Source organism: Accipiter gentilis, chromosome 2 (assembly GCF_929443795.1).
Source record: "Accipiter gentilis chromosome 2, bAccGen1.1, whole genome shotgun sequence".
In the NCBI taxonomy this organism is placed as follows: Eukaryota; Metazoa; Chordata; class Aves; order Accipitriformes; family Accipitridae; genus Astur; species Astur gentilis.
Genome location: NC_064881.1, coordinates 29,145,592 through 29,169,134, shown reverse-complemented (window position 1 = coordinate 29,169,134; position 23,543 = coordinate 29,145,592). Strand labels below are relative to the sequence as shown.

The 23,543-nt window shown below is 43.3% G+C and overlaps 2 protein-coding genes across 3 annotated transcripts in view; both read right to left on the bottom strand.

Annotated features, from left to right (window-relative positions):
* Positions 1-12,120, bottom strand: part of LOC126047444 (neural-cadherin-like) — a 56,274-nt gene extending 44,154 nt beyond the window's left edge. For both annotated transcript variants that reach the window (XM_049821097.1, XM_049821104.1), the window contains exon 1: positions 10,762-12,120. In XM_049821097.1, the coding sequence (XP_049677054.1) occupies positions 10,762-11,887 (1,126 nt within the window). In that variant the 5' untranslated portion in view covers positions 11,888-12,120. The remainder of the gene's footprint in view (positions 1-10,761) is intronic.
* A 3,098-nt stretch (positions 12,121-15,218) lies between these two features.
* DPY19L4 (dpy-19 like 4) overlaps positions 15,219-23,543 on the bottom strand; it is a 37,905-nt gene continuing 29,580 nt past the window's right edge. The window contains 1 exon segment of the mRNA XM_049823827.1: positions 15,219-22,278. Coding sequence (XP_049679784.1) covers positions 22,114-22,278 — 165 coding nt within the window. The 3' untranslated portion in view covers positions 15,219-22,113.

Genomic DNA, 23,543 nt, shown 5'->3' with positions numbered 1-23,543 from the left:
CTACACTGCTATCAAAAGAAACACCCACCCAGGTGTACATATGTCTCATACAGGAAATCCTTGATCTCTGCCTTCAGGAAGGCCACATTTCACATAGGATGGAAGAGGACCGCAGCAGCATGTGGACAAAACCAGCACCAAAGGCAAGAAATAAGCTAGAAATGCCAAACAAATTTTAACTGTAGACCTCAAGGATCCAATACTAAATACAAGACTATCCATAGATAGAGACATATGCTGGCACAAAAGACCTGCATTTGCGAGCAGCCTTACCCCACAGTAAAAATAAGTGCTGGACAAATTTACCAGAGGTAATCATTCCCAGGAGGGAAAAGACTTAATTGAATTTTTGCGGGTGTTTTAAAGTCTTTAAAATAATTTAAGACATGGTTTCTTTAGCTAGAGGAAATTCTTAGATTACATGGTTTCTGGTTTTCTAATGTACCAGCGTTGCATACATGGGAACATTTGTTAAACATGCTCTGAAAGAATTTTTTCTCTGTATTGCTTGGTGTAAGACAAGGCACAACCCTTCGCACAAGCTAGTGGCTCACAAGAGTAGCTGTAGCGGTCAGTATTTTATCCATAGCCAAGAGGGAGGGCTGAGAAACACATGTCTTAATTAACCCAACTATAGACAGTGTCATTTTGCTAGGGTCAAGTAACAGAATGAAAACTTGTAGGCATGCGGCTTTAAAAATATTTTTGTTCATTCATTGGTCTAATTCAGACAGTTCTAACTTCTGTGGAGATGAATATCTAGTCAACCATTTTTCCCATTTAGTGAAACCTAGAGAATTATTTCAAAGAATTATAATTATATGGCTTATTTCTCAATATTGTCCCATGTAGGGACAATCCAAGTGTTAAATACCCATCAATAATGAGGTCCTAATCCTGCTGTAAGAACCACCATCACATCAAAATGTCAGATCTAAACCAGAGCTTTTTGCTTTAAAAAAGACAGAAAAGGAAATAAATTTCACTGAGTTCAGGACACCATGTCAGGGGAAAGATACGTGTTGTTCAAATTAACAATAATTTTCTGGACTTTTACAAAAACTTCACCTCCCTCCTCTCTGAAATGTGTATTTAAAAAGAATCATAGAATCACTTAGGTTGGAAAAGACCTTTAAGATCATCAAGCCCAACCTTACACTGCCAAGTCCACCACTAAACCATGTCCCTAAGCACCACATCTACAAGTCTTTTAAATACCTCCAGGGATGGTGACTCAACCACCTCCCTGGGCAGCCTGTTCCAATGCTTGACAACCCTTTCAGTGAAGAAATTTTTCCTAATATCCAACCTAAACCTCTCCTGGCACAACTTGAGGCCATTTCCTCTCATCCCATCACTAGTTACTTGATAGAAGAGACCGGCACCCACCTGGCTACAACCTCCTTTCAGGTAGTTGTAGAGAGCGATCAGGTCTCCCCTCAGCCTCCTTTTCTCCAGACTGAACATCTCCAGCTCCCTCAGCCACTCCCCATAAGACTTGTGCTCCAGGCCCCTCACCAGCTTGGTTGCCCTTCTCTGGACACGCTCTGAACACAGGACTCGAGGTGCGGCCTCACCAGTGCCCAGTACAGGGGAACAACGACCTCCCTGCTCCTGCTGGCCACACTATTTCTGATGCAGGCCAGGATGCCGTTGGCCTTCTTGGCCACCTGGGCACACTGCTGGCTCATATTCAGCCCTTGCTGAACCTTCGTAAAATTGTGACACTAGCAAAGCCTCAGATCAGAGCCTCATGGGGTGGCTGAGGTTGGCAGGACCTCTGGAGCTCATCTGGCCCAACCGCCCTGCTCAAGCAGGGCCACCTAGAGCAGGTTGCTCAGGACCGTGTCCACATGGCTTTTGACTGTCTCCAAGGAGGGAGAGAGACTCCACAACGTCCATGAGCAACCTGTGCCACTGAACTAAATTTCTGGGAACTGGATTTCAAGGAAGATGTGGAGCAGCTGGCAGAGAAGAGCAAAGAGCACAACCAGAAAATATGGCCTGTCAAGAAAGGTGGAAAGACCTGGAGATGTTCAGGAGACTGCAGGGGACATGTTAACAGGACTATAAGATGCTGAAGGACTGATGTATGAAGTCAGTCAGCTATTCCCTATGCCATGAATCAAAAAATAACAAACTCTCATGGCCAAGGAGAAGATTCGCATTAGATGTTAGGAAAGAAGCGGGGGGGGGGGGGGGGGGGAGGAGGTGGGGGTGGAAATCCCCCAGCAATTTTTTAATTATAAGGATAATGGAGCACTTGATAGTGTCTGAAGAGGCAAGAGAGCATCCATCAATGAGATCCTTAAGACCTGACTAGACAAATATCTGCCAGCAATCACTTTGGTATAGCACAGCCTGCCTCTAGGAAGGGGCACAGTACCAGCAAGAAGGCTAAATCCTTTCCATCGTACTTTAATTCCCCTGCTCTTCAGCTTTGGCATCTCATTGATTTCTGAAACTTACATGTTCACGTCACTTGTTCCCCAGCAGCCTGAGGGAATTTCTAGCTTAAACATTCCTTGGACCTTATGTTTTTCTTTGCTGTTCACTTAAAGGTTAAGAAGTGAGGGAAGGAGTGAACACCAATCTAGAAACAGACAGCACCACACATGAAAGGAAGAACACAGGGTAAGGCCAAACCTGGAGGGCTGTGGTACAGCAGCAGGTGGAAACAAATTTCAGCTATCAGGTGGAACATCTTTCTGCAGCTGAGACCTGGCTCACTCCTTCAGTCCCTCAGCATTTATTTCTGCTTTTAAGCCTCTAAAGAGCAGAGCTGTTCTCTCTGTTCAAGTGAACAAAACTTAAACTGAAGCAACCTGCAAGCATGCTGACGAAACAGCCCGGGTTATCTGCATACAGACATCAGAGCTCTAATTCTGGCAGGGAATGAATGGAAGTAGCGAGGTGGGTACTGGTCTCTTCTCCCAAGTAACAAGTGATAGGATGAGAGGAAATGGCCTCAAGTTACGCCAGGGGAAGTTTAGATTGGATATTAGGAAAAATTTCTTTACCAAAAGGGTTGTCAGGCATCGGAACAGTCTGCCCAGGGAAGTAGTTGAGTCACCATCCCTGGAGGTATTTAACAGATCTGTAGATGTGGCACTTAGGGACATGGTTTAGTGGTGGACTTGGCAGTGCTAGCTTAATGGTTGGGCTTGATGATCTTAAAGGTCTTTTCCAACCTAAGTGATTCTATGATTCTATGAAGAAAAGATTGTTATATTGGTCAGGTCTAAGTTTGAGCAAGTCCCAAACTCTAAAAAAAACAGTGCTGAACATGCACTGGAGACTTAACAGGAGGCCAGTCAACCACTACTCTGCCCCATCATTCAGAAAAAGCCACTCAGAAGCAGCACTTTGAGCCATCACTACTCAGCAGCGCAGACATTTCTGTTCTGGTAGCTGTCTCCTCTTTGCACACACACCAGGCACGAGAAACTCAAGGATTTTAAGGTGTTATAGACACATGGCAATCAAATACTATGGAAAATTATTGCATTGACTTGAAACAAGTCAGTGAAACAAAACCAGTCTTGATAAAGGAGGGTTTTTTCCCCAGCAATGCATTGTTTTTTCAACTGTCATAACTGCAAAGGCATTAACAGATCAAGCCTCTGAAATCAATAGTGTTTTATTTTGTTCCACTGACAAAACCACAGCATCCTATTAAATCAAAATGCAACATCACCCAGTGATGTTACAGCTCACCCACTTTGTCAATACAAATCATCCACTGAAAAGGAGGAAATAATCAGGAAAGCAGGCTCTATAGCCTGTGAAACAAGACTATCAACAGGATAAAATACCTGGCCTCCACACCACACGTTTGAAAGAGTCTTGGTATGATCAATCTAGAAGAGAATATTAAGGGGGGCTGATTTTCCTGGACATACTAGCGTATCCCCAAGGCTTTAGCTTTACCTCTTGCTTGCATGTAAGAAAGGTGTGTCAGGAATGGCATGAAAGGGATGTCAACCAACCACCAGCTAAGAGGAACCTAAGTAAAAAGGTTAGGATGTAGCAAGTGCAAGGATGGGGGAACTCACCACACGGCCATCTACGCAATGAAGGCCTGCTTACTTTCCATCTTTGAGGGCTAAACACACTTCAGCAGATCAGAGCAGATATACCTGCACCATCCTTGGACAAGAGCATGAAAGCAAAGAAAGAATGGGAAAAGGTTTTTAAACTGCAAGTGGCCATTCTTGCAAGCTTCTGTCAACTCTGTGTGCCTTTAATTGTTTATTTTCCTCCCTAAAGGGAAGGAGGAAATGTGATAGAAGTAATTTTCTTTTCCTGAGATGAGGATTAGAGCTGCACTGACTGATGTGGGTTTGATGGGATTGAAGTTGGGAAGATGAGAAGTAAAAAATGTGCATAAAACCTGGTAGGTTTTGTTTTGCTCATATCCCTTCTGGCAAAATGAATCATTTGAATGTAAAAGAGACAGTGTGGTATGCGAAGACATTTCTAAACTACCTAGCTTGAAAGAGGAGGTTTCATTACATCAGGGGAGAATGCCCACACAGCCCCTCATCATGGTGTCAGGCCACATTGTTACCCCTCAGTGGCAGGGCAAGACGACAGGAGCTTTGCCTCGCTATTGAACCCTCACCAGGAAATGTACACCTAAGAAATGGTTACTACCATGGCTAAGAAACCCTTGTCATCTTCAGGACCAAAACATAAAATTAGTTTCAAATTACCTGTATTTCCTCAAAGTATAAAGGAATGTAATTCCCAGAACACACCTGATGCACTGAATAAGTTAATAAACTTCTATCTCAAATATCATACAAAATGATGTTTGAGATAGAAAATATCTTGTGTATATACATATAAATATAATAGAAATACTATAAATGCTTGTGCTATAAATTTGCAACTTTCCTTATACATTACAATTTACAAGAGTAATTTCTTACAAAATGTAATTGGATATACTGAAGACTGAAAATATCAGTGCGTTTTGGCAGAAGCAAAAAGAAAAAAAATAAAGACTCACTTATTTAGGCTTAAGTTGGCTCCAGAGCCCCCCACAGACAGGGTAGTTGTGGAGGCAGCAGCTTACACAAAGCATGACGGCAGGTAGCAGCCACCCCAACAAACACCACTGACAGAGCACGATGCCTTAACATTGCACTTCAGCGTGAAGATGGGGGAACCACTACTTATTGCCAAGATCTGTAGCAGAGACCAGACTCTCTGCTTGCCACAAGAAACGTTTTTCTATTTTTTTATGTTTAACACTACAGTCACCAGGGGTTACAACATGCAGCTCCCAGTCTAGTTTCTCAAATGTATGACAGATCTGGGGAGCCTCAGGAAAGATCAAGGGAAGGAAAACAAAGGGGATTTGTGCAGGAAGATGAGAGAAAACACAAGACTAATTGGAAACTGCAAGCCTTCTACACTTCACACCTCCTGCCCAACACAGAGCGATTTAAAGATAAGCCACTGACAATGATGAACATTTCCCTTAGCTAGCAGCCCCATCCCCTTGATGAGGTCCAACAAAAAAGAGGAGAGGGAGACAAGGCCTCCTGCTCTTCTGGGGGAGCAGCGAAAAAGCCACGGCTGTCATCACTGACACCTCTGCAAGTCAACAGGGCTAGAATTGGGGTGAAACCCCCCTGCGGAGCTACTTAAACCACAAGCATGATGGCTGAAGCACTGAGAGGCGGCTTTTATGCCCCTCGAAAACTATAGACAACCAAATCCCCCTACTGTCATCTAATACTGTCATGATAGTAGATGAAAATGTCTCCTTGTTTTAGTTGTTTTTTCTCGGGTTTTTGGTTTTGTTTTGTTGTTTTTTTTTTCTTTCAAGCACTCTTCACTTCTCTCACTCAGATTTTGGAAGACAGCTTTGCATAAACCACCTCGCAAATCATAAATGCTAGTTCATCAGCCTTTTTAATAACTAGATGGTCTGTGGTTGTGAGACACGCTGGTGCCCCAGTTTCTAACCATTACCTTTGACTAACAACAGATATTTTTAAAAGTCAAGCTGCTTTTGAACATTCCAGTCTTTGTTTTGCAGTTGTGGTCAGTCACGTACTCCAGTACTACCTGAGGATCAGACAAGATTGGGTCACTGTATTAAGTATCTCATAAACTAACTCTAAAATATCCCTGTCCCCTAAGTACCTGCAATCCAGTCCTCATCCACTAAGCAGTATCCTACAAACACTGAAGTATTGAATCTGAAAAAAAATTAAAATACATATGGACATGCCTCACATATTCCATGTGTATTGTTGTGCCTTTCAGATATTTCCCCAAAACTAAAGTATATGTAGGAATAGTCTACTTAAGAGTATTTAAACTTCCAAGAAAATGTCTCATAGCAATAATTAATCTTTAACCAGAGTTCATAATCACTTTTAGAAATGCCTTTTAGCCTAAAGAAGTGATATTTACACAGCCATGCTGTCTACTGTGCTGCCTCTCTTCTGCCCAAGCAGTTTTTGAATCTGGCGGAGAGTTTGTTCCAACAAGCTTTATGAAAGCCAGCAGCTGGCCAGAAGACACTCATCCCAAATAAAGGTACCCATTGAGAGAAAGGAAAAGAGAAAGCAGCTTTTGCTTGGTCTCAAAGAGCAGACCGGTCAGCAACACCTATGATGTTCATGTGTTTGCCCCAGCTACAGCACGTGCTGTCAGCCTTACTGGGAGAAGCTGGAGGGGGAGGAGGAGCTCTCACGGCAGGGAGAGCCTTCACGAGAGAGCACAGGTCCCCCCTCCAAAATTAAAGCCTTAATTTTATGAATTTCTTTTCTCCAACTCTCCTAAGAAAAGTCGTATGAGGGCAGTGTTAGCACAGCTAGTCTGCTGTCATGAAAATGATGGGTCAGCTCCACCCCAAACACTGACGAGAGATTCCTGAGGGTGAAGTTTCTGTAAATTAAACACATTTGGTTTCACAGCAATACTCCCAAGGTGAAATAGCAGATGGATCAATGCATCAGCAGCAGAGACATCTGAAAATTAGTTCTGAAGAGCAGCACACAGACTATAAGTGTATTGGGACTTCATTTTATGATACATGCTTATGTATTTTGTTAATTAAGAAACACTGAAGGACTTCCTAAAAGGGTATCGTATTCCCTTGTAACACGCTAGCGCACCAACTGGACTCATGTGGGACTAAGTAGAGAGGGCCATGTCTTGAAGGCGAGGTAACTTCCTTACCATCACAGTTACGGAAACAGGTGTGTTTACTCCCTTGAAAGCCCACAAACCACCACATTAGCTTGTGGATGAAGAGCCCACAGCCACAGAACAGCAAGGCAGTGTGACTGTACCAACTGCCTCATCTAAAAGCTATGTCAGTGGGTTTCAATTTTCCCTCCCTGGTTAACCACAACCAGCAAGCTCGACAGACCAGGCTGCAGAGATCACTTTGCATTATTTTCATGACATATTTCTTAATATACACCAGCACCTGGACACGTTTTCTACTCATACACCACCTCTCCAATTTTAGGAAGGAAGGTCTCAATACTACTGTAGACTTAACCAGTGGGACCATCAGAGCTAAAAGGCAATTGCAGGTGCTACTGCACACAGAGGCAGCAAAGACAGATCTTCAGCCAATTTTTCACTTCCTTTGTGAATGCAAAGCTACAGCCAGCCTGTACACAAAAATTAAACCCTGCCACACACCACACCGCTCCTGGAGCGTGAGACAACACTGAGAGCATGCAGGGATATTTCTGGCATGGTGCAGCCTTGAAATGGGTCTAAAACAGGTTTTTAAATGCCTTCCTGCTGTTGTAATGTAATGAAAACTCAGAAATATGAAATCATAGGCTGTATAAAAGGATGTAAGATGTTAACATTAAGAATAAAGGCCTGAATATTCTCTTTTTAAGGTCTCCTATTGCTTTTCTCTTTAACTTGTTATGATAAAGGCTTTGTCATCATTTAAATAGCTTCTTACGTACCTTACTAAGAATATTCGTAACATAAACTTTACATTTACCTCTTCGGTTTTTAAGCTTTTTGTTGGTTTCTCAGCTATAGACTTTATCAGATTTCTTGCCGCTTATTTCTTGCCTCCGGGTCATTATATATTTTCACATCAATTTTTTTTTACAGTAAGATTCTTCCAAAGATACATACAGACAGGGTAACACAATAACCTTCATCCTGGAGCTTGCTGTTTTGTGTAATGATCCCTGGCCATTAAAATGGTTTCACGGTTTAAGTGAAGCAAGCTTTTTCTCTGTCGGCACCTGAATTTGAAGGCATAGCAATGGTATCCACAGATGGTTTTAATCAGTCTGATACCAGGAGGGGAAAAAAAAAAAAAGCAGCCTATAGTATGACCTCCAAACCTGATTGCCAGGTCAGATTTCTGTTTCTGGAGTCAGATTTATTTTGTTCTAAAAATGTCAGGGGGTGCCAGGAAGCAATGGGCCATTTCTGGCTCCATGAAAAAAAAAACCAAACCCTAAGCTGTATCTTGATTTGAAATCACAGCCAGCAACATATACATATTACTTGTTAGTTTTTACAGAAGCTGTATTATGTGGATTGAAAGGTTTTCCCTTCCCAGTAGGCATCCTGGTGGAAGTTTTTTAAGAAAGTGCAAGGGACTCAAACCATGTAATCTTTCCGTGTGCAGTCTAGGCTGTATTTTCAGGAATTTCAAGATTTGACAGATGCCGTTTTAAAATGTAGTTTGCTCCCAGCGAGTCATAAGTGTTCAATACTAATCATATTCTACCATAAGACACTACACCAAGAAACAGCACTATGCTACAGCCTCCTGCAGCACCTGTGAAACGCCTACTTCCATTCACGACTTTTACATAAGAGGTGGCAATTAATAAGGGTCCAATAGTTTTGTTTTTCAATTAGTGAGAGGATTAAAAGTTCGGCACATAGTTCCATAATATTGATTACTATGTGACCCGCTGTTAATTATATTTAGTAAGGGGCATGAAGAGAAATGAGGAGCAGACCAAAGTTAATTCTGTTCTGCTTTAGACAGTTCACCATGTTTCTTCAGATTAAAGATGGATGCTCAAAGCCTCCCACTGTTTCATCAATCTCCTGTAAAATAAGCAGCCAGAAAAAGATCCCAAGTTCGTTACTGTACAAAGTTATGAGATTTGATTTTCAAAGTAGCTTAAAGGAGTGTCTAAAATGACCTTGTCCCACTTGATCATCGAATTCCTTTCTCCCTGAGGCTCATCTCTTGTCAATACATTATCAGGGCATAGACAGTGGTAAAAACATGCTGTACAGCACCAGATTGGAGAGGACGACACGATTAATCATTTGTACAACGCTGCTCACAAGGTTATTTACTTTCATTATAAATAAGCAAGGTGGTCAACCAACAGGTCACCTTTCCAACTCCATCTTCAGCTTGAATGAGAAGTTCTACTTTCAACATCGGGCGACTTGTTTAAAGTTAGTACCTAGAAATACCGTGCAGCATTTTTATTATGTTAAATGTTTCTCACTTGCCCAACACAGCCCGTTCCTGCAAGAATAAGTTTCTCAGGCAGGCGGCTCTGGGATTCTCAGACTACACACAGTGCACAACGGTCAAGATCACAACCCCCAGCACGCTTCGACACATTTGTTTTCCTCCCAGCTCTCTGTTTCGCATTTCCTGAGTATGAGGCTGTAAAAACCATTTACAGAAACTGTAAATATTCCCTCTGTAGTGAAGCTGTAAACATCTAAGAAAAAAAATGAAAAACAAACCCCAAGCAAATGATAACCAGTAATGTTATCAGAGACCTGGGCTACAGTTACAAACACGCTATAAAACTTCCTCTGAATAAGATGAAAGTAACACATGGGAAGGATGGCTCTTGTAGCCGTTATGCACCTCAAGCTTAACACGGTTTAAGAAGTTTAACAAGTCTAGCCGTTCTCTTGGCTGTATTATTAGGAGAACCAGATAGAGTATACAAGCTGTTGCTGTATAGAGGATTTACACAGTGGCGTAACGGTATCTCCATCTAGTTCTCTACACCAACGCCTAGGATTCCAGATTCAGGCCTTTTTTATTTTTTTCTTGTCCTAAGCTCATCGACACCTATTTTGCAACGGCTTCTTTCCCTTCCCGTGCACTGCTCTGCCACTGCCGTAGCGGGCTTCCAGCACCATTTCAGGGCCGCTCAGCGAACGGTGGCAGAAGGATCTCCAGGCGCAGTGGGCCGTGGATGCAGGTCTGTAAGCGCGCGCTCCCAGGACAATGTCACCTCTCCCTCCCCCGGCCACGGAGGACCAGAGGGAACCGAGGAGGCCCTCCGGTAACTCCCCCCGCCAGAAGACGAGCTGTCTGTGGCGATGTGCTTCCCCCCTCTAACTGCTGCTTAACCCGCCCGCAGGCCCCTCCGGTCCTACAGAAGTGAACCTGCTGTGGCAGGAGCTCCTCGCAACACAGCATCACCCGAGAAACCCGCCATCATCCACGCGTTTCACCTGTCCCTTCAAAGGCAGGAGGTGAACGCTTCTCTCGGGAGCGGAGGAGAGCCCCCCGCGCCACCAAACCCAGCCTGAGCTGGGGGGCAGCTGCCACAACGCCCCACGGAGGGCGGCCGCAGCTCCTCGAGTGACAAGTGCCGGGCACGGCCGTGCCCGCTCAGCCTCCCCCCTCCCTCGGGGCGACCCTCCGTCCCCGCCCGGCCGTTTCGCGGCCGTCCCGCCCCCCCCCCCCCGGGGTAGCGCCGCGGGGAGATGCGCGTCCCCGTCCCCGGCCCCGGCCCCGGCCCGGCCCCCTACCTCCTCCGCCGCCGCCGTGCACCTTGACCAGCACCTCCGCCCGGGCGCCCGCTCGCAGCTCCCGCCGGAGGTAGAGCCGCCCCGAGGCCCTGTCGACCCCCACGGGGTTGGCGCCGGGGGACGCCAGCTCGAACCAGCCGCCCGCCGCCCGGTCGCGGCTCCGCGGGACGGTGAAGACGGTGTCGCCCACCCGCGCCCCGGCGGGCAGGCGGGCCGTGTAGCGCCGGGAGCCGGGCGCCGGCGGCCGCTCGGGCGGCGGCAGCGAGCGAGCCCCCCGCCGCCGCCGCCGCCGCCGCCGCCGCGGCCGCCGCCGCCGCCGCCTCTCCTCGCCGGGCGCCGGGCGCCGGCCGCGCACGGCCAGGCGCAGGCACCGGGCGGGGCTGCGCAGCGGCCGCGGCCGGCCGTGGTCGTGGGCCGCGACGCAGAGGCGGAGCCGGCGCAGCCCCAGCAGCGAGCCCACGGTCAGCACCTGCCCGCTGCGGGGCACGACGAAGAGCAGGCGGCTGCCGGCGCCCGGCGGCCAGGGGCGGTAGGTGAGACGCGCGTTGGCGCCCTCGTCGCCGTCCGAGGCGCGGAGCCGGGCCACCTCCGTGCCCAGCGGCGCCAGCTCGTCCACCTCCAGCGGCCGCGCCGGCGGCAGCCGCGGCCGGTGGTCGTTGCGGTCCAGGACCCGGACCCGCAGCAGCGCCTCCCGGGGGGACTCGCCCGCCCGCCGCCGCCGCCGCCGCCGCAGCCGGAGCCCGTACTCGGGCTGCGCCTCCCGGTCCAGGCGCTCGGCCGTGCGGAGCAGCAGCAGCCCCCGGCCGCCGCCCGGCCGCCGCTGGAGGGAGAAGCGGCAGGCGCCGTCCCCCTCCAGCGCCCACTCCCCGGCCGGCTCCCCGGGGCCCAGCAGCCTTCGCAGCGGCACCCGCAAGCCCCGCACCGGCGTCCCCGCCGGGCTGTTCTCGGGCACCCGGCCGGAGAAGCGGAGCAGGCGGGGAGCGCCGCCGCGCCCCGGCCCCGCCGCCCCGCAGGGCAGCGGCGGCAGCAGCAGCAGCAGCAGCAGCAGCAGCAGCGGCGGCGGCGGCGGCGGCGGCGGCGGCAGGACCGGGAGCCGCCGGCGGCCGCCCCGTCGCGCCCGGCCCATCCCGCCGAGCGGAGGGGAGCGGAGCGGAGCGGAGCGGAGCACCCCACGGAGCGGCACCGCGCCGCACTCCCGCCGCGCACACCCACGCCACGTGGAGACCCGGCCCGTCCCCGCGGCCGGTCAGAGCCGTGGGCGGGGACGGGGCGAGCCCGCCCCGCCCGTGGCAAAGCGTACAGCAGAGCCGGGCAAACGCCCCATCTTCCCCAGTTCCAGAGCTTGCTTCCCGGGCTGCTCTGCCGCTCGCGTCCCGCTGCTCCGCAAGCGAAGCGGGCAGAGAGAGGAGCAGGAGCGGTGCTTCCCGGGGGAGGGATGGGGGCGGCGTGGGTGGGTGGTGTGTGTGCGTGACCTCGGGGAATAACGGGCAAGCTCCCGCTTTCCTGAGCGTGTACGAAAAAACCCAGCCAAGCTAGAAGAGCAACCAGTAAAAGAAAGAGAGGAAAAAACACTATTGCGTGAGGGAGAGGGGGCCTTGGGATAGATGCTCGAATCGCTGAAAAATAGTTGTGACCAAGCAGGCATATTTTTCTGATGTGAGCTCGGCTTGTCTTGGAAGTGTGGCCTCTCAGGAGTGCACACACCGGTTGCTGCTCCTTCAGGTAAGGTGCATTTTTTGGCAGAAGGGGGAAGAGCAAAACGGGTCTCAGCATAATACCTGAACAATAGCACCAATTATCGCATCTAAAATTTCAGTCTCTGAGCGAAACACATTTTGGGGAAAAGAATAGCGTGTGCTGCTCTTGAGAGCAATACTGAAACGGTCCTACTGAATTAGGCAAGCAGATGCGTCAGTCCTGCTAAACACAAGTAAAATAATCTGGGCATGGGAATCATTGCACTGGTTATACCATGATCAATGGAAGCGTGAATCCAATGCCAATCACTCCCCGCTACTCGTCAAACCAAACATTACTCATTTTCTCGTCGCTCCAAGCGCAAGTCCCAGCGGCATCTTCCATTCCTGCAAATAAGCAAGAACAACGCATCTCCCTTTGCATAGTGACGGTAACAGCTTAGGAACGGCCTTTTGCCGAGCCTCCGCATCCAGCTGGTCAAACTGAGTTAACGTTTTTCTATTAGAAATGCTCCCTCTTGCTGTTTTGAACACCGGTTTGCTAGTCTTACTAGAAGGCTGTTAGGAGGGCAGGGGTGTTGTAGCTTCAGTGAGGACACAGCTAGGCTGGAAGTGAAGCTTTGCTCAAGAAAGCCAGAAACCATTTCAATCAGCTTTAGTCAAATATTACAGGCAACAGTCAAAGGCGACAACCAGCTGCTAGATCTGCACCTCTGCCACCTGGGCAACTACCACTTTTAAGGAGAAGTGATCGCTGGCAGATCACATCACATTTATTACAAGCTGTCGGCCTTTATTTTCACCTAGGAAAGTGATGGGATGATTGTTTCTAAAAATGGGCATGATGCAGATCTCGGACTGGGAGGGAAAATGCAAACCCAAACATTTTTAAGGAATTGTTTACCAGTAACAACAGGAAAGTAAGCATCAAGATCCATCCAGGGTTAACGTGCTGTAGCAAGCTGTGAGAGTGCTATCTTTACTGTTTCAGCCCTATGTAAAAATAAAATGTGAATAATTCCCTGCCTCACAAATGCACAGGAAAGCTCATTAACTTACGACACTTAATCTCAACCAGCCGGATGACCAGAAATGAGCATTCAGTTTAGGAAAAGTTCAGATCAGCACGGAGATACAGTGCAGCACACCCTCTTCTGAAATGCGATGTGTCCTACTGGCCTTACACAAACTCTTAACGTGCAAATTAAATCCACTCAAAATCAAGTGCTCAATTTTAAGCTACACTGCAAGATGTGCTGCCCTTTCTATTCTCTTATATTCATACACATGCATTTAGAAACATATGGTTTTGTCTACAGCCCGTCAAGACCCGAGTTGGATTTTATTCACCGTTCTCCCTCACACATATGAGCCCATGTATCATTAATACGTTCATTAACACATCATTTTGGTGATGTAAATTTAGGCTTCTGCTGTACATCACCCCCATTGACAGAATTTAGGGCACACCGTACAGAGCAGAACCAGCGACAACCTTGCCACCGTGGATACTTACTAGCACAACCATGTTATTTTCAACATCCAATTGCACAAAACCTGTGCAATTTGACAAAACAAATATATATATATATATATATATTTGTGGACACAAATCCTACCCTACAATTTAAAGAGATGCAAACACACTTGAGGTGCATTTGTGTGTGATTACCAGCTCTAAAATTATGTGACTGCATCCCAGCCAGGCACGGCTGAAATATTGCTCTTACTGGTGTCAGGCAGTTACATATGCGTTAAGTACATGTTTTGAAATGGTAAAAATTATTTATAATGGGCTGTTTGGTTGTTTTTTCAAGCTATAACAAAAGGACCAAACTGCAATATTTTGTTGGAAAGTATTGATGAAAAGACTAAACGTCTCTATCAGTCTTTTCAATGAAGATCATTTTTCTTCTGGAACTGAAGAGTAGGGAGGGAGGTCCGCTTTGGCTGATGGGGATTCTGGAAGTCAAAGCACAGGCTCGTGATTGGGTCTCTTTAGGCTCAGTGGGTGATATTCTGTTCTAGCAACCACTTCAAAACCCAGGAAAAATATTTTCCACTGTTCACAGTTGACCCTATGTGCTCATCAGGGATCAACAGGCAGCTAAACAGTTTAAGGGATGGTAGGCAAGTCTCAAAAGCTGTATTATGTATGTATACGTATGTACAGTAAATACTGAAATGCTACAAGACCAACCATTCTGGAGTAACCTCATCTCCTTCTCAGAACACTGCCGAGAAAATGGTACGGCTCTTTCTACGTAGCCGTATTTTGCAAAGGAACTTGACTCTTCCCGGGAGAGTGAAGCAGAAACCACGGGGAGACTGATACAGCGTTAATCCAAGAGGCGACCTGAGTAAGGATAGCGGAGATGGCTCTTGGCTCTGATTGATAGAAAACAACATGGAAAAGAAATAAATAAGCTCCTTGGATATCTTCAGGACACTATCAGCTTCTATTGCCAAAGAATCATAGTGAAATTTATTTTTCAGATTCTTCCCTAGCAAACCTTATCTAGTGAACTGGGGACTGTGAATTGCAACCACTAAATCTAAGAGTTGCTATTCTAAGGCCAAACTATCAGCAAGCCCAACAGCCTTCCTCTGGCCCTTTCTCGCAGCTGGGACAAGGCCCTAGAACCAGCAGTACAGACTACAGCTCCAATCATCATAAAATGGGCCAAACTGGGAGGAGAAAAAAAAGAAGAAAAAAATTTAAAAAGCAGCAGCATTTATCTAGGTGTTAATAATGCAGAAATAGATACAAATTACTCTCATGTCTTTCAGAAACAAGTTTTCATGATGAAATGAAAACAAGACTTGGTTTTAATGTACCTTTCTAAAATTGCATAAACAGGTCAATCGCTTCTGCAGCAGTGATTTTGCATTATTGTCCAGACTTGAAGTTAGATCAACCAAGGAAACCACACACGTTCTTTCCAGCATCCAACAGTTACTCCAGGGAGACCACAGGTTCTGCGCCCAGGGTCTCACAGACAGCGTAACATGATGCCGCGAAGAGAAGGCAGCTGCATTCTTGCCCGTCCTTTGTCAACTTTCTTCAGAGGGGAGAATGGCGTAAGGCATCGTTTTATATCCACGCTCATCTTACAGAACCTGCTGGCATTTATTGCAACAGTGTGAAAAAAAAGTCAGTCTAACATGGTTTTGGTCTTTCTATAACCAGTCAGTATGGTACCGTCAGCAGTCAAGGGTTGACAGCAGGCACGTTACAGTTGTAACTTTGAAACAAGAAGAAAGTCCAAGGGATTATAAAGCTGCTCAAAACGCGGAAGGTAAACGTATATATCGCTGGTGTGTTATAAGCTACTGAATAGTTCAGTATTCCTCTATATTGCGTTATGTTTGTATATTCTATATATGCAATTTAATTCATAATGAGATGCATCTCATCTCATTACTATTAAAAAATGTCTATCACATTCGTTACCTAAGCAATCTGAAAGCATACAGGAACTGAAGTATGCTAGTCTGGCTTACAGCAAAAATCAGAAAATCTGGGAAACTAGGTCCTAGAAACAGATTACAGAGCTATCATTTAGGGGGGGAAAAAACCCAAACCAACAGTAATTTTACCTAACACCTCTTAAACACTGATTATAATCAGAATATGTATTTTATACAGAGATATATACACACATAAAATACATATACACATTTTTATATACACCTATTTATATACACATATCTATGAATACAAGTTCTATTATATATAATAGAATGTTCTGTATTTCACAGCTGGTAATGATGGTCTCAGTTTTGGATAACAACGTGGAAGAGTACACAAACACCAACATATGGAACCAACAAACACGGTGCCAGGGAGCTCCATTCCCCTTTCTGCGAAGCAATCACAAAGCCTGAGTGCTTGAAGAATTCATGGATAAACTTGAATACTTCAACATCAGTGCAGTTCCTGACTGGTCTAAAAGGAAGCAGTCTGATGAATGTTCAAACTCAGAACCATTATAAATTAAAGATGTAAATATGTATTTTCTAAGGTGCTATACGATTGATTTTTGGAGAAGCACTTCATAAGGTATTTCTACCGTCTTCAGAATTTAACTAAAATAATCTCAAGGTTTTCATATCATTACATGGTAAATTATTATACAGTAGTCTGCACTGAAAGATTTCACTCCTACTAATATCTTATAAAATGACAGAAGGCTCCAATATATGTAACCATGATCTGTAAAAATGCAAGACAGATGATATATTAGTTGATTAAAAAAATTAAATAAATCAGTAAGCATTTGATGTTGCATAGGAATTTATTTCCAAGTGACATGCTTGCTGTAGGAGGATCTGTAGGGAGAAAGAGTTCAGTAATTCCGTAAGAAGCATCTCACATTTTGCCGCTCATCTTCATAGCAGTATATCTCAACAGGTAGGCACAGTCAGCATGACATATGGATCCAGTCTGAGCAGGCTGGTAATCCTCAAGAGCGGCAAGACTATTTATGCTGTCCTGTCAAGACAGATGTCTTAGCTATGCTGTACAGTCTTCACTTGACTGAAAATTGCATATGCAAATAATACAACAGAATACAAAAATCATTTTATTACTGCAACAGCGGAAGGAGGTTAATTCATTACAAATTACATGGGTTTTGTGAAAGGGTATCAGACTTCTCAAAAAAAAAAAAAAGCATAAAACAGTGCCCCAAACAATCCATACTTTCTCGACTTGGCTTTTATTACAATTTTTTTTTCACAAGAGAAAAATATTTACGATGTATACATTATTTTGATAAAAAACCGTCCAAGACAACAAACAAGATAAAAGGAATTGGATTCCTTAGATTTGTTATTAAATAGCGGCACATAGATACGTCCATATGCCATACACGCTACTGCTAAATGTCACTGTTAACAAGTAAAGCACCACCAATAATTGTTCTGCATTACTGAAGTAACAAAGTTTGAAACTTTGAAAGGCATTAAACACCCACCTCTTTTCCATCAAATAAATAGGTAACCTTAAACATCACTTGAAAGGCAGAATTACATACATTTAACTGTGCTGAAATCAAAAACATTGCCAGATTAATTACACATTTAAAAATCTAATTGAGGTACCAAACAATTCAGAAGACCACTAGGCATTGCTAGCTCTGCATTTGGCATAGTAAAAGTGCAGCAACATAATGGTGATATTTTCTTTCAGCTGTACTCAGGAAGTAGAAATGATTACTAAAATAACACACACTCCATGTTTTAGAATTCTCACTTCTTCTTTTTTTCCCCTAAAGTTATGTTTTAAAAAGAGTACTAAAGGCATGATTATACAGATTTATGCTGAGGTATTATTTCACATGAAATATTGCTTGTGTTGGAATAAATTCAGCTTTTCTTTCATCTCTAATACCATGGTACTCTAAAGTCCACCTGCCTGTCAGTTATTTAGAAGATTAATAGATTCAACCACCATTAGTGATAATAGAAGCTACTCGTTACATCTCCAAAACGCAACAGTAAACCAGCCATCTCTAAATGCAAACACAACATGCATGCCCACGCATACACACCAACAGCTTACGTTTTCTTCCTGCTAGATATTTGGTTAAAGGATAGATTATATGAAGTTAACAGCAGTCATCAAGAAGTATTTCAATGACAGCTTACAATCCCTACGACCCAATCCTGCAGCTCCTGTTCATGTGAATTGCATGGGAAAGCTGATGAAGGGTCACAAGATTTGGACATTTGCAGATGACTTAGTAAAAGTAAGGTGATAAGAGCAAGATTTGGTCCCTAACTTTCTACCTTTCAGTAAGTAGTAATGCCACCAGAGCAGTTTGAAGAATTTTCAATGCCTGTTAAACCTTTTGGCCCTCTTTCTTCCATATTTGTGTATCTCCTCCTTACCCCCCCAATGGAAATTGCATTTAAGATTGTATTGTATTAATTGTACTTCCATTTACTTTGGAAGAAATAAAACCAGTATTTTTTTAAATAACATGAATAGAAGCTTATGTTCTGAAATGCCTTTACTTAATTAGTCTCAAACATCTCCTGGCAAATCTATCAACTGAATTCAAGTATGTGGTAATTCAGGAAGTGAAAGAGCATTTTTTTAAGATTAAGACAAAATTGTACATGTCAGTTTAGCTGTGGCTTGATTCAACTTTCATCCACAAGTCTAACAGTAACAGGTGAGTGCCTGAAAATACTACACTCATTTATTCTTTCAAGGTAATTTTTTTGCATTTACTAAGATCAAGCATATCAAAGTTGGAAATGTGAAGGAGAAAATAAGCCAGCAAAATAGCAACACAAATTGCTATGCAAATTCTCATTCTTCCCTGTGAACAGCTGTTCGATGGCTGGCATGCATCCTAGCTGCACCACTTACTACACGAGCATCCTTGGAGGCTGGGCTATTAAGACACAACGGAAGCTCTAGAAATCAGAGAGATAGGAATTTTAAAAAAAAAATCTTCACAAAAAGAAACACAAATTGAGTTTTTTGTTTGTTTAATAAAAGCTTGCAAGGCACGTTTCAACTGAATTGCAACATCTACAGCAAAACAGATCATTTTTTGCAAAATGTTCCCCCAGGCCTTTCAAGGAGTTAAACCTGTGACCTGGTTGAAAACCGAGCTAAGGTTGTGTGTACAAGTCCGATGTAATTATGCCCTATTGTTGTCCTTCTGAGGGATATCATGAAATGTACTGTTTATTTTTCACAGAAGATGGAGACTAGAATAGACAATAATTATTTTTGCTAATCCATAGCTGTGTAAGAAATCCAAGCTCATCATTTTCTTTGTAAGATATGATTCTTCCAGTCACTCGTTTTAAAAATTATGCTTTTTTACTGGAACAACAGCAATGTTTCTCCCATGTAAAAGGCTCCTTCTGTTACTTAAGGCTGCTGTGCCAATGGTGCTGCAATACAATTTTCTCTAATATAAAAAGCAAGGTAAAAATCTTAAATGATTCTCCTAAACCAGAATCAATTGAAGTATCAAGAATACATCTTAAAAACTATGACAAAACTAATAACAACAACTATGTCACAGTTCAAATTGAGTTCAACATGTTCGTTTAAACATGTATAAAGGCCAACATGCTACAAGACAGTTTTCTTTAGATGTACAGATGGCCGCATTTATGTTTTTCTTTACACGTGTGCTCTACATAGAATGTTGTTTGAATACTTACATGTGGTAGCACATACATACAGCATTGCAGTAAAACACAACAGGCAGTCAAGGATAGTTAAATATTGCATCTTGGCATGGCAGTCTAAGGCATGAAGCCGTAAGCTATGCGACTTCATCCACCCAAGTGCAGTTGTAACCCTGAAGTTTGCTACCTGGAATGCCTTATTGCTGTTATGAAATGATATTCATGAATGATTAACTTCAGGCAAGTAAATGACTGACACACAGACATGTAATTCCTTGACAGTGATTCAAACAAACTTAAATTGCATAAGGAACTCTAAACTCACTTCCAAGTATTACACCTACATCCATACTAGCACATACAGAGAAGGTTCCTGCAGGCCTGCCATAGCTTAAGTTAATACACTAGCTTCTGTTGTTATATGGCAATTGAAAAGTCTGAAACAGTCCAGTGCAATAAAACATATGCACTTGTGCATAAGCAAATAAATGCAGACTGTATTTGGCCAGAGACACATGTACATACTACCCTCAACACAATGAATGTATACCCAGAAAGGATATTTACTTTTAACTTGTAACTCAGTTGTACTGATAAATGTTTCTCTCAATGATCACATCCAGTATATTCGATGGATTTATCTGAACATTGGTTTCAAACAAAATGCATAATTTCACATCTTGTCAAGACTGGTAGGCCTAAAAATATAACTGAAAGTAAAAAAAAAAACCAGATTACAGACATGTTGACTCTTACAACAATAAAGCTTTTTTCTTTTAAATCACTCCAATAGTGATAATAGGTTTTTAAAAAAAAAATCTCAGCACTACCTGCTAGTGTAAAGTAAGCAAATGTATCTGCATAGAGCAGATAAGAATCACGCATATACACCAACATGCTGCAGTTCCTAATATTTTCAGAGTTAAAATCTCTGAATTTGCATTTTATCGAGAAGTGTGGTAAGGATCGTTTTGCAGCTTTCATTTGCAGAATCATTTGCAGATTTTTCAGTTGAAGGCTCATCCTATTATGCCAGAACCTTCATCTGGGCTCCAAAGAATCATTCCCACATGCCTAATAGACTGGTCTCTGGGCCAGGTGTTACACGAATCCATAACTGCAGGTAACTCCTAATGGGTGAATAACCTCTTCCAAAACTTATGTCCTGGCTTTTTGTCCAGCTACACTTACATAAGCAAAAGTTACCATTACCTTTTATTGGATTTTCCATTCACAACACCAGGATTAGGCCCAGAGTTGGAATTAAAGCATCGTTCATTCTCTTGAAAGTATATCAGCCAGCAACAAACAGGATGAACAGATAATTCGTTAAGAAAAATAGTTGTAGAGGCAAAGGGGGTCATACAAGGAAGACAAATTTTAGAGGGAAGCAAGATTGCAGAGTACTTTCCCAAATTTTCAAAGATCTCGGTGTAGTTGCATAATTGGTATAAAAATAGCTATGAACAACTGTACCATTATTTATTAATGGTGGCAATTATAGTGTTTTAAATTACAGTTATGGCACTACCTTAATATAACTATCACATAGTAAGTTGAATGAAATTACCATCACCCATCCCCCCATGCACACACACACACACACACACACACACATATATTCCAGCACACACACAGAGGGGGTGAAACAGAAGTGCAGAAGTCTCAGTAGCAAACCTAGTTGTCCTGCTACACTTGTCCAAAACCAAGTATGGCATACTGTTGTATACTGGCCCATTCTGATAGCTGCTAAGACACACACATGCATACATACATACACATTTAAGTATGGAAAAATCCTGAAGACAAGTTCTTTCCAAACTGAAGATCTGACCTTGTCAACCCCTACTGCTAGGTCTAAGTCCAAGCACTTGCACCAACATGTCGCTAACAATGTAGAGCTCAGTGCCATAATCTATGGAAGTGTTGTTTAAATAAAATCTTCCTTATTTGATTTATACAAACACTATAGCTATACATAAGATGTAGGAATGTGTGTTTGATAAACACAGAAATGTTTAGACTGGAAGACAGGAAGAATAAAACAACAAAAAAAAACCCCAAACACTTACTTGAAAAGACTTGGGATACCGACTGCTTTCTTTCTGGAAAACAAAAGCTGTATGACTTAAATGAACTCTTTAAATAATTTTTCTGCTCTTACTGAAGTCTACCCACATCAGGTCTCTAACACTCAAGTTAGAAATCTCATTTGCATGAAGATTAAGATGATTTAAATGGGAAGAAAAATGCAAAAACGTGGAAGACTGTCACACTTTGTAGAGACTGTAAAATTGACAAATTTTCCTGTTTCCTTCAAGGATGGTATCTATGTCTGTTGATCTGTAGTTCAAGGAATTCCAGTTTGGTAAAATAAAGTTGTCAATACTCTGCATGTGCACACATGTATCTGCAAAAATAACTTCCTTGATCAAAAGGAACTTTTCCAATTGAATTTCATTCACAATCCTCAGAAAGAATCTTGCATGCTTTTTCACGACTGGAAGGATATCACAGTGTTGATTCTATATACAAAATAGGATCTATTCCAGTATACCCGAGTAAAATAATTCACATATGGAGAATAGTTCATTTTGATTTCATGACAAAATCGTCCATATTTTGAGTAGGCATAGCTGTCGCCTTCCTCACAAACCACCTGTCAGAAAAGAAGATCTAATTAAAATACTGAAGATAAGTGGTTACAGAACGTAATTCTGTACATTTAATTTACTTCTGTATTCTGTAAATTTCATTTACAATAGGCATTTAATTTCCATACTGTATGATTCCAATAAGCTGAAAATGTACTCCCCTATAACTTGTTTAACCATTTAAGATAGCTTTTGTGAATTAATACCTTTGTCAGGATAGCAGACATTAAAGCCAGTGTACTTTATTCATACAATAAAGAACAGCAGCAATGGAAATTATCCACACGTCCTGTCTACCCAGTACTTCAAACCTGACCTGCACATAGCATACCACCTATGTAGGGAAGGAAATTCTCCATTACCTTTTCCAGGCCAAGTAAGTTTGACATACCTAATAAAGACTGAAGACACACACACATATTGCCCTATAAATTCCAACCAACTGACTTAGAAGCAAATTGCTTGTGCATTTTAGCACCTACCATCTGCTATCCTCGAAGAAATCCCTTCGCTACTCCTTCTGATGGCACAAATTTACATGGGTTTAAAAAAAGGTGCTAGGACAAATTCATGGAGAAAAACCTATTGGTGGCTACCAAACACAAAGATACATTCTCCTGAGCTACAGTCCTTCATCAACAGACTGCCAGAAAACATCTGTCTTGCCCTATCAATAATCATATGCTCTCAGCCAGTGTCAGAAACAAGATTATGACTAGGACAATAGGACACAGTCCAAGCTAGGAATTAATACTTATCTTCTTAAACAAAGCAATTTGGAAAAAAAATCCATAGGTCTGTCAAGAGCATAACAGCCTGTCCACTGTCTCACTTCTTTTGGGAATAGGTAAATGCTGCAGTCTCCAACTACATATGCACTAGCTTCCGCTAGTTTGGAATGTCTTGATAATGTTTCAATATGACTTAGACAATTTTTGTTAGCAAGCAAACTGAGAATTTTGTTTCAAAGCTTCTTGAGACAACACACTATACCAACTTTCAGGAACAAATTATGTCAACTTTCTGAAAAAAAGACTTTATTCCTGTTGGCCATTCCAATATTTTCTCTACAACTATAATTTTTAGCATCCAACCCAGTATGGACTCAGCCACAGACAGGAAGCATAAGTGATGTTCATTACTAGCCAACCAATTTTTTTCTAAAAATATTGAACACTCAGTTCTCTATATTTAAATGTATATACCAGTTGTTTTGTTACAGATATTCAGCAGAACAGATTTTAACTGAAACTCTTATCATGAACTTTCT